The sequence below is a fragment of the Anastrepha obliqua genome, chromosome 3, assembly GCF_027943255.1.
Source record: "Anastrepha obliqua isolate idAnaObli1 chromosome 3, idAnaObli1_1.0, whole genome shotgun sequence".
Lineage (NCBI taxonomy): Eukaryota > Metazoa > Arthropoda > Insecta > Diptera > Tephritidae > Anastrepha > Anastrepha obliqua.
Genome location: NC_072894.1, coordinates 9,511,192 through 9,529,515, shown reverse-complemented (window position 1 = coordinate 9,529,515; position 18,324 = coordinate 9,511,192). Strand labels below are relative to the sequence as shown.

At 32.8% G+C, this 18,324-nt stretch overlaps 3 protein-coding genes across 9 annotated transcripts in view; all 3 read left to right on the top strand.

Moving 5' to 3' along the window:
* Window positions 1–18,324, top strand: part of LOC129240747 (uncharacterized) — a 300,489-nt gene that overhangs the window by 190,396 nt on the left and 91,769 nt on the right. Inside the window, exon 1 of one of the 7 annotated variants that reach the window (XM_054876725.1) lies at window positions 11,919–12,111. The exons of the other annotated variants lie outside the window; for them this stretch is intronic. Coding sequence (XP_054732700.1) covers window positions 11,946–12,111 — 166 coding nt within the window. The 5' untranslated portion in view covers window positions 11,919–11,945. Of the gene's footprint in view, window positions 1–11,918; window positions 12,112–18,324 lie in introns of those variants that run through there. 7 annotated transcript variants of the gene reach the window in all.
* LOC129242890 (uncharacterized) lies at window positions 2,686–4,656 on the top strand. Its single transcript, XM_054879793.1, has one exon. The coding sequence runs from the start codon at window positions 2,698–2,700 to the stop codon at window positions 4,654–4,656; it is 1,959 nt and encodes a 652-aa protein (XP_054735768.1). The 5' UTR covers window positions 2,686–2,697.
* LOC129240749 (uncharacterized) lies at window positions 9,615–10,813 on the top strand. The gene is made up of 2 exons (XM_054876727.1): window positions 9,615–10,052; window positions 10,121–10,813. Exons 1-2 carry the CDS (start codon window positions 9,716–9,718, stop codon window positions 10,699–10,701), a joined length of 918 nt encoding a protein of 305 aa, XP_054732702.1. The 5' UTR covers window positions 9,615–9,715; the 3' UTR covers window positions 10,702–10,813.

Here is an 18,324-nt window from a genome sequence, read left to right as displayed (position 1 = left end):
CTTTTTTTAGTTAGTACCAACCTTATAAAGACGGCTGCTAAAACTTCACGATATTCTATTCATTAGTTCGTGAGTTATTGCGCTAAGAGTGAGGCTACTTTTGCTATTTTCAAAGCAATGGAGCAAAAAGAATTTCGTGTTTTAATTTTGTACTGCTTCTTGATGGGGGAAAAATACCGTTCCAGCGAAGCAATGACTTTAAAAGTGCTGTAGGGACTCCACTCGATCAGAAACAACAATAAAACGATGGTTTGCTCACTTCAAAAGTGGCCGCGGAGACACCGATGAGGCACAAGGCAGTGGACGCACAAATGAGGCGGTAACACCAGAAAACATCTAAAAAATTTACAAAATCGTTTTGAATGATCGAAAAGTGAAGTTGCGTGAGTTAGCTGACATCGTAAAGATATCAGAAGAACGGTTGGCTTTATATTGCATGAGCAATTGACTATAAGAAGGCTCTGTTCAAAGTGGGTACCGCGTTTGCTCACTGTTGACCAAAAAACAAGTCAATCAAAACAACGGCAAAACTACATGAATTGAATTTCGAATTGTTCCCACATCCACCGTATTCGCCAGATTTGGCTCCCAGCGAGTACTGGTTATTCACAGAGCTAAAAAAAAAGAGCTTCTCGCGTGTAAAAAATTTCCGTCGAATGAAGAGGCTATCGTTGAAGCTGAGACCTATTTCGAGGCAAAAGATAAATCGTTCTACAAAAGTGGCATTGAAATGGTATAGCGGCGTTGAAAGGATTGCGTTGTTCTTGATGGAAATTATGTTGATGAATAAAGCTAATTTCGAACAAAAAAAAATCGTATTTTCTTTGTTAGGCCCGGGACTTGTCAGGCCATGTAGGTATTACAATAATCATATGACCTGAATTTCATGCAAAAAAGGTACCGCGTTGATATCGACAAAGATGTGAATGCTAAGGCTGAATACGACTCAACATTCATCAAACTCCTCATTACTGGAGACCAGACGTGAGTTTACAAGGACGACACGCAATTCAAACATGTTTTACGTAAAACAATTTGCCAAAAAAGAAAGGATTTGTAAGAAAATAACTCGTCGATTTTGCGCCCTAATTACGCACCGTCGCACAGTGCCGTCATTATCCGTGAATTTGGGGCCAAGAGCGAAACGAAAAAATCCTTATGGCTCCATGCGATTTTTTTCTGTTCGATAAGTCAAAAGCCCACTACGAGGAATGCGTTTAAACACCCGAAAGAACGTAAAGGCAAAAATCGAAGGTGACGCTGATGATATATATAGTATAAGTATATAATTGGCGCGTACACCGTTTTTGGGTGTTTGGCCGAGCTCCTCCTCCTGTTTGTGGCGTGCGTCTTGATGTTGTTCCACAAATGGGTGACGCTGATGGCTGATGGCTATACCGAAAATAGAGTTCCAGAAATGTTTCGAAAGCTGAATCAAATGGTGACATAAGTGCGATGGGGAGTACTTTCAAGGCGATAATATCACTTTTGAGGAATACCACAAACTTTTTGTTTGAATTTTTAGAACATACGGGGGGTGCCTTTTATATGTCGGGATTAGAGAACAAAAACAAATTTTAATCATCGAAAATCACTTTATTGTTTTTCAAAATATCCTCCATGAAGATCTATACACTTTTGCATGCGTTTGAACCAATTGTCGAAGCACTTTTGCCACTCTGAATGAGGGACCTCCGAAACATGCATTCTGAATGCCGCAACCGCTTCTTCAGGTGTCGAAAAACGTTGACCTCTCAGTTTGTTTTTTACGTACGGGAATAAAAAGAAGTCATTCGGTGCCAAGTCAAGACTATACGGCGGATGACCCATTAATTCGATGTTTTGGGTGCTCAAAAATGCAGTTGCTTGAGCCGATGTGTGAGAGCTCGCATTGTCCTGGTGAAGAGTGATCCGTCTTTGGCGATTGGTTTTCCTAATTTCTTGGAAGACAACTGGCAAACAAATGGTTGTGTACCACTCAGAATTTACTGTTCTGCGTTGTTCTAGTGGTACGGTTGCGGCATGTCCAGTTTTTCTGAAAAAACAGGCGACCATTTGCTTGGAAGTGCTTCGTGCGCGAACAACTTTTGTTGGATTTGGCTCATCTTGAAACACCCATACAGTCGGCTGCTGTTTACTTTCGGGCTCATTCGCGTAAATCCATGATTCATCACCTGTCACGATGTCATAGACGAAAATAATCGCACGAAAATGTTCACGATTTAATTCCATTTTTGGACCGAGATGAATCTTTTAAGTTACTGTAAACAACATAAATAGCTCTGGTATTTCAAAACGTTCTGAGTACGTAAAAGCCAAAAAATGTCAAACTTTGCGATACAGCTGTCAGTTGCCAGATTGCAACACCAGGGTTGCCATATCCCGACATATAAAAGGCGCCCCTCGTATTCGGGGAACTTTTTGCTCAAGCTGGTATGTTGTCAATGTTGTGCGCTCATGCGAATTAATAATTTAATTAAGAAAATTATCCTCTGCGGGGCAATGAAGCCCACTCTATTTACCAAGTTTCCGTGTGCCTACTTCATTAGTTATGTTTATACGTTCAAGCATATCTGCCTGTATATATATTTGTATTTACATCAATTAGCCACGCGTATGAAGTGCTAACAGAATATTAGGAGCTGCGTGTAATCGCTTGAAAAGGAATTCAAAATAATCTTCATATCAATTTTTAAAATGCTGTACCCCAAAGTAGTCATATTACTTTTAGCCATTGAGGGCTGTTCAGCAACTTCGGTATTTAATTTGGATTTTTGGCATAAAACACACGAAGTTGCCTACACCGATTTGGTTGTGACTCAAAAAGCGTGTGAAATTGCTAAGCAGTATGATTCATACATCTATATAGTCTATACAAGCAATGTGCGTCAGGACGATTCAATATTTCGTTTGGAGTTCAATTTATTAAAATGCATGTCCGAATTACCCACACACATAATAGATGTGGAGCAGCTAACGAAAGAGCGTGAACGCAAATATAACAGTTTTAGCATTTTTGTATTACCAACATCCGCTGCAGCAGCGTCGCTGTATTTGCAACGCATCATCGGTCTGTTGAATGAGAAGCAAACACGTAAGCATTTCCACAAATACACTTTCATCTGGCGAGATGCACAAATCGCACAGCTGGGCGAACTCTTCGAAGCGATTTGGCAGCGTAAGATATTAAACGCAATTGTCATAACTGATGTCCAGCACATCTACACATTTGAGCCGTTCACGCCAGCTGGGTTCGCTTTGAAACGGATCACGAATGGCCAGTACTTTTATGACAAATTGAAAAATCTACATCATCATCAGCTACGCATCACAATGTTTACGGACTTTTTGCGCGCCATACCCAAACGCAATCGCGAAAATGGCTACGACGGCGTAGATGGGCTACTAGCCAGTAGCATTGTGTCGTATCTCAATGCCACAGCAAACTACACACAACCAGCTGATAATGAAAATTATGGCGATTGCTTGCCGAATGGCTCTTTCTCGGGCGTTTTAAAGCATTTGATTGCCGGAGATGCCGATGTGGGCTTCAATGCACGCTTTACTTTACCCTGTATGGAGGGCCGCATCGAGAAGCTGTATCCGTATTTTAAGCGCAAACTGTACTTGATTGTGCCGGCAGCAAAAATGCAGCCGGAATACTTGATTTTCATTACTGCCTTCAACTACGCGCTTTGGCGGCTGCTGTCATTGAATTTTGTCGTAGTTACAGTGACATTCGCATTGTTGAATCACTGGACGGAACGTTTGCCACATGCGGCGCCAATGAAACACGCCCATTGGTATGAATTGGTGGAAATGTTTGTGAAAACACAACTTGGCGAGCCCGTTGCTGGGTTCTCTAGAATCAGTTCATTGCGTGAATTCCTCATGGCTTGGATACTCTTCAGCTATGTGCTGACTACAATATATTTCGCTAAATTGGAAAGTAGTTTTGTGCAACCGGTCTATGAGGATCAAATGGATTCTTTGGATGATTTGGATAAGCTGGATGTGACCATTTTCGGCGTCCACACGCTATTCACCACAGTACAGCAGGCGCTTAAACCGGCTCATTGGCGTGCTATTGAAAAGCGCGCCGTCTCATTACCGCTTCACTTCTCTTCATTCCAATACGCCTTGCCATTGAGTATGAGGAAGAATGGGCATGTGGCGTTTGTGTTGCGTGGCGAAGCAGCAAAGGATTTTGTGCTAAAGTCCTACGATATAGAACGGCGTCGTCCGCGATTTCATGTGGTCAAAGAGTATCTACGTTCAATGCCACAGACTTATATTTTGGAAAGGGGCTCACCATTCCGATATAAATTTCAACTCTACCAGAGCAGCATATTTGAAAGCGGTCTCATGGAGTGTTGGAGCAACAAGAATTTGCATTACAGCAGCCAGAGTGAATCGCAGGAAATGGAGGAGATCTACGTGGAGTTACCGGATGACTCGGAATTCGATTTGAATAATAGTGCAGAAAGCGGCGGTGGCAACGCCAATCGTACCCGGAAAAGGGTGGTGCTGAGCTTGACCATATTGCAGGGTGCATTCTACTTATGGTGCTTCGGCATTTTGCTTAGTGTAGTAGGTTTTGTGTTGGAATACGTCTATTGGTTGCGGGGAAAGAAGAAGCGTTTTAATGTGGAATAGGGGGAAATGGAAATTTGATGGATGATTGGGCGAGGAAGGAATGAAAATGAATGAATAAAATATAAATGAAATAAAATATAATAAAATGAATTAAATCAAAAAAAGCGAAAGCTTGTTTTTGATTCTCACGTTCAGCCAAAATCCTCAGTCATTTCGAATAGTTACAAGTTGTAAGCGAATATGCACTTCAATTTGACATTTGTACTAAGTTGACACAAACAAATTTAAATAAAACTGAATTTTAATAAAATAATGCACAGACATAAAATAAAACAGAAAATTGATTACAATTAAACATGATATCTATAAATATAATCTCTTAAGACTACTTCTAATTGGTCGAAAGATGAACAAATATATAATTAAAAATAAGAGAAAACGATGAAATGAAAACCGAAAATGATAAAAAAAATTAATAAAGGAAGGAAGTATCAGACTTAATATTAGGGCGAAAACTAAACAAAATAAGATAATTAGGGAGTTCACAATATGTACTATTTGTCGTATTTCTTTAATCATGCTATTGTATTAGCACAGTTGTAAAGTTGTTGTTTTTGTTTAACATGTACAAATACTGCTATTTCAATACAACTTTAAAAGGTATGTTTAGTGTGCTATTTGTCTATGCTATACGATCAGCTGATTTTGTTTACCATCACAATTTGTGCAAAAGAAAAATCGGAATTAGAGCAAAATAATAAAGTAAGTAATATTTTTTTAAATGCCAACTCATTTCTCTCTCCTCTCTAGTGTATTCTGTACTATTTTGGCGGAATGGGGTCAGTAGATATGATTTCAGTGGATATGCACTATCACCAGCAATCCATTGCTATGCCGACAAAAATCTGTGTGGGTGTTTTGAGAGCAAGGAGTCCGAAAACATTTTTGCATCGTGGACACTACCCGGGTAACCTAGTGTAGTTTGCCTTATGCGTAAGCGATAATCACAAATTACTTGAATTTTGATAGAGTACTGGCGCTTACGGGAAAAGAAGATCTCATGATGCCTAACCGGTGCTTCGGCCAATTTAATTTCGGAGCCATCAATGTATCCAACACATCCAGGCATTTCTTTTTCTGTGGCTGCAACCAGCTTTAAACGCTCTCTTTCATTGGGCCAGAATAAAAATCTACCCTTTAAATTGAGTATGGCTGAAAAAACTCGCCTGGTTACGATTTGAATGGTACCGCCATCTCCAACACCAAATAAGGATGCCACTTTACGGATCGGAAGTCCTTCACCCGAAGATCCCAACCTGTAAAGTACGATTTTAAGCTGAAGTTCAATCGGAAGCTGTATTGTGTTGTTATCACTCCGAAACACATCATCATCTTTTACTAAGATTAAAAGGTGGTCAAACTCCATTTGGTTTACCCGCAGCATTTGGCAAAATCTGTTTTCATTTAAATGCTCCAATACATTCAGCTTCCATTGGTTTGACTTAGGAATTCCTAAATGGACACCTCGGCGATTGTTTAGCAATATCAGCATATTCAGTCTGAAACTTTCATCGATATCTTCCTGCTCGTCTTCATCACCTACAATCAACACGTAAAAAGAGCACAAAGGAAGTGTTGGATTACATACTCTCGTCCACAATGAAGATGTCGTGTGTATATTTTTGACAAATCGCTGCTATTATTTTACTTTTTTCGCTCCTCCTAGGCATTTTTATGTTTATATTTATATTTTGTATTACTTTCACTTCTGCAGCTGATTGATTGGGTGAATAGCATTCACAATAGTACATCAAATAGCAAAGGATGTTCACACGTTCGACTATACAACTGTGCTATTTCAATAGCAGAAGGGAGAAATAGCATCAATAGTACACTTTGTGAACTCCCTAAATATAAAAATATAGGCAAATACATAAATGTAATAATCAATATTAAAATTAAAAAAGAAAATATTAAACTAAGGATATATAAAACAGAATAGAAATATTAAAAAATAAAAAAATTAAAAATATTTACAAAAATATATATATTTATGTTAAAAAAATAAAAACATATTACAAAAAAAAAATATATACATGAAACATTACATAAAACAAAAATATTCAAAAAATATTTAAGAAACAATAAAACAAAGCTTAAAAAAAATTGAAAAATGTTAAAAAAAAAATAAAAAATATTAAGAAAAAGTATGAAAAATAACAAAATATATTAAAAAAAAGAATATTAATATTTTACATATTTATAAAAAAATACATATGAAAAAACTAAAATATATTAAAAACATATTTAAGAAAAAATAAAACGATATTTATTAAAATGATTATAAAAAGAGTAAAATAAATAAATAAAAATATTAAATAAATATTAATAAAATATTTTATATATTTATAAAACAAAACAAAAAGCAAATATGAAAAAAAATATCTTAAAAAAATATTTAAGAAAAAATAAAAAATGTTTATTAAAATTATTATAAAAAGTTAAATAAATAAATAAAAATATTGAAAAATAATAAAAAATATTAAATAAAAACATTAAAAAAATATATTAAATGTAAATATAAAAAAATATTAAAATATTATTAAAATATATTACAAAAATGCTAAAAAATATTATATAAAACGATAAAAAAATAAACAAAATTAAACAAAATAAAAGAAAAACTAAGAAATATTGAATATAAATATTAAAGAAAAAAAAAATATTTAATAAAATATGGAAAGAATAATAAAAAAAAACAATAAATAAAAAAGTAAACAAAACAAAAACTCAAAAAAAAAAAAGGTTTTTAAATCACAACAAAATAAAGGTATTTAAAAACAAAATTATAAAATATATTTAAGTATAACTAAAAGAATTAAATAGAAATTAGGGAAATGAAATGAGCATAAAATGTAGATTTTAATAAAAAAATAATTTAAAAAAATATTAAAATAAAAATAAAAATAATATGCACCAAATGAAAAATAACTTCAATTTTGCGTAATTTTAATTTTGTGTTTTTGTAATTTTAATTTGTTAATAATTTTTAAATACATACAAATTAAAGGAAGTGAAATAAAATGAAAAAATAAAATTTAGGAAGAAAAATTTAATAGATATAGAAAAAATTAAATAAAATAAAACTACAAAAGATAAGCAATACATGAAAGAATTAAAATTAAAGTTGAAATTAATTTAAGGAAAAAAAAGATTTGAACAAAAAATAGTAATCAAACGGGTAAAAACATTCGGAAAGAAAAGAAATTAACGAAAATAGAAAAACATAAAAGTAAAAAATAACAAATGAAAAGTAATAAAGTATTAAAAAAGTAAAAGTGAAATGGAATACGAAAAAGAAAGTGTAATAGCATTAAAAAATTAAATAAAAAAGAATATTTTCATTAAAACATTACAAACAAAAATGTGTTCATGAAAAAAATTAAAAAAAAAAAAAATGTTTGCATTAAAAAATTAAAAAAAAAAAAATTCATTAAAAAATTAAAAAAAGCAATAGTTTCATTAAAAAATTAAAAAATAAAAATGAATATTTTCATTAAAAAATTAAAAAAAAAATCATATTGTCATTAAAAAATAAAAAAAAACACAAAACCTATTTTCGTTAAAAATAAAATATATTTTCATAAAAATAAAACATATTTTCATTAAAATTTTAGAACAAAATTTTTTTCATTAAAAAATTAAAAAAAAAAAAAATTTATTGAAAAATGTAAAAAAAAATATTAAAAAATTAAAAAAAAGGATGAGTTTCAGTAAAAAATTAACAAAAAAAAAATGAATATTTTCGTTAAGAAATTAAAGAAAACATATTTCCATTAAAAATTTTAAAAATAAAAAAACATATTTTCATTAAAAAATTAAAAAAAAAAAAGTTTTTTTTTCATTAAAAAATTAAAAAAAAAAATTTTTTTTCATTGAAAAATTAAAAAAATTTTTTTTTTTATTAAAAAATTAAAAAAAAAATTATAATATTGTCATTAAAAAATTTAATTGAAACGAACAAATATTAATTTCAATTTAACACGCAAACTCAAGTTTTCTTAAATAAATTTTAAATGATAAAAATTCTGCATATAAAATAATTAAAAGGGATGGAAATAAGATAAAAGGGGAAGAAGCGAAAAAGTATAATTTAGTAAAAAATACGTAATTAAACATTATACGAGAAACTATGTAAATAAAAGACAATAGTGTAAAATAAAGTCAAATCAAATTGAATAAATGACCTAAAATTAAACCGATTCAAGTTAAATTAAATTAAATTTAAATAAATTAAAGTAATTGAAATAAAAGCTGTACGAGAATCTACCACAATATAACTTTACTAAACAATCGCACACCCAAAATCACAATCTTATCTCACAAAATCAAGAATGACTTGATATTAAAATGGCGAGGCAAAAAAGGGACAGAATTATTCGCTGAAACATATTTGCCTGTAGCGTTCAACGGCTCATTCACAAATCTAATAATATAAGATCTCTTTCCGGCACCTATCACAGAAATTCCAGTAGGTCAATCAAAATTTATAGAGGGGAATAAATCTCACGACTAAGTCAACAGTGGTTATTAATCACATTATATCATAAAATATTTTAGATAGCCTCCATGACTCGAGGCTGCATCGTTTTGTGCCATTGACACGACGGAACTGCACTTTTTAACCCGGTGAACTTTTCAATTAATCCATCAACCTTTTCTTGTAGTTGCCCTCGACATCGGAGTGAAAACACACATTGGTATCTCAGAATAGTTTTCGGCTTTTGCTGCATGACTGAGTTGTTTGGATATCACAGCAGCTAAATACTTCTTGGCACACTGACCCTCGCTGTATCAGCTCCATAGCTGATTTTAATGAACAAAGGAAAATTATTAGGTACTCGTATATCCCCAACTCTTTCTCTATATTCGAAACTAGTAGTATTTCAATCACACGAAAAAGTAGTATCTCAATCACTTGCGATTTTCTTACTTCCTTTTCTTGCATAAAAATAATAAATAAAATTGTCATTTGTTACAGAATATTTTTGTAGTTGTCCAAATTCTTAGTTTATGTACAAACAAAAAAACAAAAAACCAAATAAGAAACAATTACCAAATGTCTTTCAATAATGGCGGAACGGATTTTGATTTTCTCCTCACTGAGGATTTTCTACTATTTCTCGACTTATGTCGCGATCCAAATCAGGTCTTCAAGCCGAATTCCGATGAAAGTTGCTTGGCTCAAACGTGGCTAGATAAACTCTGCCGCTACGAATGCAAAGATTTAGATGAACGACGTCTGCGCAATATCTACATGAGTTATCTGTGCTGTTGCCTTATTGAGGGCGTACTAAAGGGACCCTTCGCTAGTTATCCACGTGCTGGTCCCTTACAAAGGGTGGATTTCAATCCAAAACAGAAGCAGCCGCTTTCCTGTCCTCCATTGATCAAAGGTGATTTTTGAATAGAAATTCAATGCAATTTCTCAGCATACCCATTTTGTTTCTTTACACACCAACAGTTAAGTCGTACAAGGAGTGTGAAGATACGAAGAATCGTTACAATGATAGCTGCGAACAACAACTGAGTATTTGTTGTTGTAGTAAGGATGATAGATTTAATGACGTCAGTGTCGGTGTTGGGGGCAGTGGCAGTGGTGGCAGTGAAGTCATGCGTTGTTGTCCAGAAGTACGTTTCAGTACAGATATACAATGCAAGCCTGATGATGCGCCAAAGCGGACGTCGGGCCACGTTTTCAGCGATTATATGCTGCGCGAGATTACGTCGCCTGGCGCGTATAACACTTTCAAATCGTGTGACTCGTGTCAGGAATATGATCCATATGGGCAAGCGAAGAAGATCATGCGGCAGGATGTGGAGAACTTATTGCAGGCAATTGGAGCCGAATTGCGTGGTTATGTCGGCTGCGGATGCAATGACTATTTGGAAAGTGAATTGTCGCGTTATAAGAATTTCATAATGAATTTCTCGAGCATAGCTTGCGCTCTGGCTAAGATGGAATCGCTACCGGCATTGCGTTCGTTTCTTCTGATAAATTTACAAAATGATTTGATTAAATTACTTTCAGACAATTGTCTTTGAGGTACGAGTGTACCATAGTAAGTGTGGAGTGTGGAGTAGTGTGAAAAATTTGAGTGACGTGCTTGTAGAGTGACCTTTGATATATTGACGAAATAAAGTGATAATTACATCATTATGTTGATATCAGTGGGGAAACTTGGAATCGACTTAGATTGAGGCCTAGGATATTATAAAATTATAAATTTTCAAACAAATATTTGTATTCAAGGCTCTCCTCTACTGTCGGATCTTAAAAAAAATGCAGCAAGCCCAGGAAGAAGAGTGAAACTGTATCAGCAGCAAACAATCTATGCTTTGTTTTTATTATATATTCGGCGGCCACCGTAGCCGAATGGTTGGGGCGTGCCTACCACTCGGAATTGGGAGAACGTAGGTTCGAATCTCCGTGAAACATCAAAATGAAGAAAAAGTTTTTTCTAATAGCGGTCGCCTCTCGGCAGGCAATGGCCAACCTCCGAGTGTATTTCTGTCATTAAAAGCTCCTCATAAAAAAACATCTGCCATTCAGCGCCGGCATAAAGCTGTAATTCGTCCTATTTGTGGAACCATATCAAATCGCATGCCACAAATTAGAGGAGGGGCTGGGCCAGACATCCACTGAAAGGAGTGAAGGCGCCAATTATATCGTATATATGGGGTTGGGGAATAAGTTCGTAGTATTTTTATCGAAAAATTTTAATTAAACAAAAATCAATAATTTTATCAATAAGTTAATCAATTAAATTTTCGCCGTTGCTGTTTCCAACCTCTTCCCACCTCTTGACCAATTCGTTGACGTCTTTCCGTCAAAAATCGCCTGGTCTGCTGTCAAAGAAGTTATTGAACCAGTTTTTAAGGACCTCTTTGTTATCGAAGGTAACGCCCTTCATATGGCTTGACAAGTAGCGGAAGAGCGGAAAAGACGGTAATTGGTCGGTGCAAGGTCAGGAGGATACGGCGAATGCTGAAGGACTTCGCATTCGAGCTCTTGGAGTGCGGCTTTGACGACTTGTGCCATATGGAGCCTGGCGTTGTCGTAAGGAGTATGGTTTGACGATGACGATCAGGTACTTTCATATACCCTGCGATATGCCCTGAAAATTCACATCTGCCCGAGATCGCCATTTGATAATCCTAAAATCTCATGACTTTCAAAGTGGCTTGAATTGACTGCCTTAGCACACTTAATACATTTTTTTTTTGTTCCCAATCTAGATAAAAGTGTTTTTCCAAGCGTATTTATTAAAAAAAATTGAACTCGAAGCATGAAATGTGATGAAAGAAAAATTTGCATAATTTACAAAGTGGTCCAGCTTCAAAAGGAAGAAACTCCAATAGAAAGTGCCGCAAAAGCCGATCGAAAGAGAGGCTTCAACTACAAAGTGTTCAACATGTGCCTGAGTTTAAAGAATCTGTGTAACACCTGCAGAGGTTTGTATCCTAATATGTACCTATATGCACGTATATACACGTATGTGTTCAAAATAATAGGAGTGCGACGAATTACCTACCAAGTTTTAACTATTTTTTTTTGTACTGCTTTTATGCTTTTATAAAAGTGTAGCGCATTTTACAATAAAAATCATGTACTTACGGTTAGAGCTCCAAGTTTTGTACAAAATTCATGAAAATTTAAAAGAAGTTCAAAGAAAAATGCATCGAAATTCTCAAATTTTTATTAAAAATTTTAGAAAAAAGCAAGTGCAAGTTGGAAGCGTCTCAAGATTTCTTTGACTTTTCACAATTTTTTTCGCTGAGATGTTGAGCATTTTTTTGCGAACATCTGCTTTATGTGGAAGAAAATTTGGAAGACATTCTGAACTTCGTATGCAACAGTTTTTTTTTTTATTTTTTTTTATTTTTTTTTTAACTTTAAAACTTTTTTTTAATTTTTTTGATTTTTTGAAAAAAGAATTAAATTTTTTAATTGTTAAACTTGATAATTCGTCGCGCTCCTATTAGTTGGAAGACGTGTATATTTATTTATACTCATATAACATAAAATAATTTGCAATTAAGCTTGTATTCGAGTGTAGCGAAAAAATCAATCATTGAGGTGAAGATTTTGCTTAGTGTAATGATTTGGTTTAACGGTTACATACAGTAGAAGGCCGAAAAAAGCGAATTTTCCAGAATTTTTTTCTGCGAAAAATCTTAAATTTATTGATCTAAAAACTTGTACACATATTACGTTATCTTTTTTGTAACTGTATTTTAAGACTTGCTATTAGTAAATATATTTATTTGGAAAGGAGCTACAGCTGATCTCCGGGAGCTCCTCTTAAAAAAGACGTTTTGCGGTGACCACTATATCACTGAACTGGATTATATTATTAATTAAAAAACCAAATAAATTTCATTCAAGTAATGTTAAATCTAGTAATTAATCGAAGGAATAAACAAAATAATTGTTTTTTTGACAAAATGGCGGTTGCTCAAAACAAAAACATTGATTTTTTACGAAAACTTTGACCTTAAATTGTTTAAAAAACAAGAAATATTTATCGGTGAGAAAAAATCTTTGTTTAATTACACGAGCTTCTTGTTCAAATTTGAGACTAATCGGTTTAGCCGTTTTCGAGTAATGTTGGTCACCGACTTTAAAACACCATTTTGAGAAAAACCCGTTTAAAGTTTGAAAGGCACTTTACTCTGAAACGCCTTTTCAAATTTGCGTGTAACTTCGAAAATATTCACCGGAACGATATTAAATTTTCTGTGTGTCCTCTTAATATATGTATGTACATTAAGAAAAACAAAAAAATAAAAAAAAATCGATTTTTTGAAAATTCTAACTGTATATAACTCCTTAAGTGTAGGAGAATAACGAAAGTAACGAAAAGAAACAAATGTTGAGTGAATAATGATTTTTGATTTCTTGCATTTTTTTCTTTACCACGCTTTTATTCGTTATTCAAAATTAAGAAAAATTTAACAAATTTTCATATACATTTTGAACTTTTTAGTCTGAATCTTTAGACAATTTTCGGGTACGCAGTAACATGGCTCATAAAGTACAAGTTTTAAGCAGCTAAAAATCGTTTGGAGTTTCAATAATTTTGTTTTCAGACGCAGGTTTCCGCTTTGTCCATATAAAAATCAATCTCTAATGGGAGAAAATGCGCAAGACCGTCGCGAAAAAGCAAGAAAAACATTTTTTGATTGATAAACTTCACTTTTTATAAATTTCACTGGTTATATGAAAACCACCGCAAGAGCCGCCAACCAAAATTTTTTTCCGCTTTCACTAAATCAAAAAATTCAGATTAAAATGTTAAAAGTTTAGGTAAAAATGAGTTTATTTTTCTCTAAATTTTTTACAAAGTTTGATTTATATGGTGTTGGTTGAACAGTCAAAAATAATAAAAAAACACTAAAATTAAAAAAAAAAGTGAAAAACTGAAAAACAAACTAAAAACTAAAATAAAAAAATTGAAAACAGATTAAAAACAAATTAAAAAAATAAAAAATAAAAAAAAAAATAAAAAAAAAAATAAAAAAAAAATAAAAAAAAAATAAAAAAAATTAAAAAAAGATTTAAAAAAAAATTCAAAAAAAAAAATAATAAAACAAACTAAAAAAATTAAAAAAAAAATAATGAAAAAAACACTTAAAAAAACAATTAAAAAAAATAAAAAAAAATAATAATAAAAAAATTAAAAAAAAGAATTAAAAAAAAAATAAAAAAAAATTAAAAAATAATGAAAAAAAAATTTAAAAAAAAATTAAAAAAAGTAAAAAAATTAAAAAAAGTTTAAAACAAAAATTAAAAACAAAAATTAAAAACAAAAAATTAAAAACAAAAATAATTAAAAAAATAAAAAAAAAATAAAATTGAAAAAAAAAACAATAAAAAAAACAAACAAAATAAAAAAATAAAAATTAAAAAAAAAAAAAAAAAAAATTGTTAACCCGTTAAAAAAGTCATCAAAAGGCATTAAGTTTTGCTCGAAGCTGTAGTTAACTTATTTTATATTATCTTCACATAACTCATAAATGTCTTAGGTAAATGGCCCAATTGGTCTGCAAATGCATTTTTTTTAGTTACATTCGACCGCAGCAGCACCCGGCGTGTGTTGTTTACCGTGTGAACCTAGAAAAAAGGATCACAAAGCGTTCAAGCGGGGAGGAATTACGGGCGAATGCACATTGGTATTTTACTCGTACATGCCTACATACTCGTGTATTGATACTTTAACGAACAAATAATTTTTCTGGCCGCCGTAGCCGAATGGGTTGGGAAAAAGTTTTTTCTAACAGCGGTCGACCCTCGGCAGGCAATGGCACACCTCCGAGTGTATTTCTGTCATGAGAAAGCTCCTCATAAAAAATATTGCCGTTCGGAGTCAGCTTGAAACTGTAGGTCCCTCCATTTGTGAATCAACATCAAAACGTACACCACAAATAGGAGAAGGAGCTCGGCGCGTACACCCAAAAAAGGGTGTACGCGCCAATTATATATATACCTATATTAACTTTTGTATGGAAAATTTGGTGAAGGCGCGCCTCTTTTTAATTTTTTTGTGTGCTCTTGTTTTTGTTTTTATCTTCTTAGACTCGTAGACGTCCGCAAGCAATTAATTTCTATAAATAAATAGCTTAGCACGTTGCTTTTCACACTGTCACGTATACATATCTTCCTGCGTCCCCCCTCCCATTTCGTTTCCAGTTCTCTTGTTAAAATCCGCGTGCTTTGCGAAATTTCGCGAAAACTAAGTAGCACTAAGTGAAATGGTTCAAGCATTTTTCTTAGGAATTTTCACTGCGGCGCTGCTGGTCGTTTTCCTTGCGGCTATGCGCTTTCTACTTTCAACCGCACATTCTTTACTTTATTTTTAGCAACAGCCAATATTTTAACAATTTGCCTTAGACAACTTTTTATGATATTCAAATATTTTCAAATTTATTTCATTCCTTTGGGTTTAAATATCTCCAAAGTCCATTAATATTGGATGAAGAGGATTGCTTTGTTTTTACGAGTATAATTGCATTTTTTTTTGCAACATTAATTTTTAAGAAATAAAATTATCACAAAAATCCACAAATTAATTTTCTTCTAGTTGGAGGAAATTGATTTATTTATGCTAGACCTTTCAGAAGTAGGTCATGGACTCGATCTGTGTTGCCACATGCAGCATTCATATGATAGAAAAAGTTTTTTGTTTTACAACTTTTCATGCAAATATTTACAAAGGCACTTCATTTTTGATTCATGATTATTTCTTTTAGTGAATACTTTAATAAAAAATTAAAAGCATGTAAGAAATTTTAAATTATCTGATTTTTTACCATCAAATAGTGTAGTATTGACCGGGTGCACGTGGGACCTCCATACATCTCGATCGTTTTCGACGTTTTCCAAAATGTGTCAGTTGATATTAAAATAAATCTCAATTTTAAGTTGAAAGTAAGCTTATTTTCATTTGCCCTTATCAATATTTCGCGATGTCTGATATGACTGAAGAGTTCTGAAAAACAATAAATAATTATGAGGTTTTATTTACTTATGTGAAAAAGTGTGACTAGAATCGTGTTTTATACTGGCCTACATCACAACTTTGGCAACACAAGGGTCTCACAAAAGTAACGTCCCGATGTCGGTAGTGAATAATTCCTAGACTGCACCTTTTTTATGTCATATTTGACATTTATCAAGTAGACAGATGTGCAATTTTACACGATAGAGCAACGCATTGAAATCATTGAAACTTATTATAAAAGTGGTCGATAATTTAAGGCAACATATCGCAAAATTCGTGATCTTTTTGGTGCAAATATTCGTCAAAAAAATTGTAAGAAACTGCTTCTGCCGAGGATAGAAAACGCACTGGTAGACAAGACTAGGGTTTTTGAAAAGTAAAGTCTCTGATAAGAAGCAAAAAACGATTCCAGAGCTGAAACACTTGGGCAAACATTTGGATCGAGATAGCTGAACTCACATGAGGCCTTGAACATTTTAATTCTCGTAGAATTTTGAAAGAATCGAATTTTTTTTTGGATATTTTCACTGCTTAGACATTTAAGGGGTTAGGCGTAGTAAGAATTTTCAAAAAATTCTGAGTTTTTTTTTTAATTTTCTTAAAGTATAATATCTTAAAAATATTGTGTGAAAATGTGAAGTGAATCCGATAAATATTTTTTGAGTTATTCTACAATTAACAAAAGGCGCTCGGGCGCTTCGGCGCATTCGAGAGCAAGTAACAAAACTTTAAATGCATTTTTCTCAAAACTATGTTTTTTAAACTGGTGATCACTGTAACTTAAAAGCCACTTGGTAAATTTCAATTATATTAAATTTATACTGCTTTTGAAAAACATAAAAAACTCTTGCCTGAGCGAAGGATTTTTTCCCCAAAATTTCTAGTTTTTTGCTAAAGAATTAATTGTTGTTTTTTTTTCTGGACATGGACTTTTGTGACATGCCATCGGTTCCGATCCGTCTCATCTGAAAGCTTTGAACGCGTTTTTCTCAGAACTACTTTTTTCGAGCTGGCGCTAAGGATATCGCGAGTTCTAATGGACCTATTGACTTCAAATTTAGGGAGGATGTTCTTTATACATTCCTTCATCGGATGACCCTAGCTCTCGAAACTAAAACGTTTCATTACAATAATATTAAAAAAAAAAAATAATCGAAATTGTTGAAAAAATATGCAAATTGGATCAACTACTTTGACTGCGCATAATTTTGTCAATTTCAATTTTTTTTAGTTAGTTTTTAATATAATAATTAATAATTAATAAACAAATGATAAAAAATTGATGGTAAACATTTTTTTGTTTCCTTGGTACAGCGCTTCAAAAACCGAGCGAAATTCATGCCACTGCACTAGAATTTGATTGATTTATTTTTCACATATAATTAATAAGAGCCGTATTTTGAATAAAAGTAGTGAAACCTGACAGAATCTACATTTTTGCATGTTCTATTTTAAAACATCTAGGCGTGTCTTTTGAAAGTACCTTTACAAGGTAGCGCAAAATTAATCACCCTATCGGAAGATTTATAATTGTTTTTCCTTTGCATTTGTGATCTAAACTATACGCGGCTGTCTAGATCACAAGTGTAAAAAAAAAATTAGAAATCTTCCGATAGGGTGATTAATTTTGCGCCCCCACAGAAAAGTTATGGAGCGCGTGAAAATTTTTTACTCAATATAATTTTTTTGTATTTAGTATAGAAGTTATTCAAAACCAAAATTAAAAACGATAAGTTTTGCTTTACTAGTTTGTGCAATAAGTTTTGCGGTTCGATATGAAAAACACAATTTTATGATTTGAAATGCAATTTATTATTCAGTATAACCTCCCTGAACATGAATACATTTGTTCCAACGAGATTCCAGTTTACGAGTTCCATCCCTGAAGTGAGAATCTGGAAGAGCAGCAAAATACGCTTCCACAGCTGTTATGACCTCATCATTTGAGGAAAAACGCTCTCCAAGCATTCATTTTTTATGTCTGGAAACAGATGGAAGTCACTGAATACGGTGGATGCTTGAACTATTCGAACTTTACTTCATGGATTTTAGCGATTGTCAAAATGGTCTTGTGATATGGTGCATCTGATGAAAAAGAATTTTTTATTTTGGAAACTGTGTCTTTTTTTCACGAATTTCTGAATTTTTAATCGTTCAGCTAGTT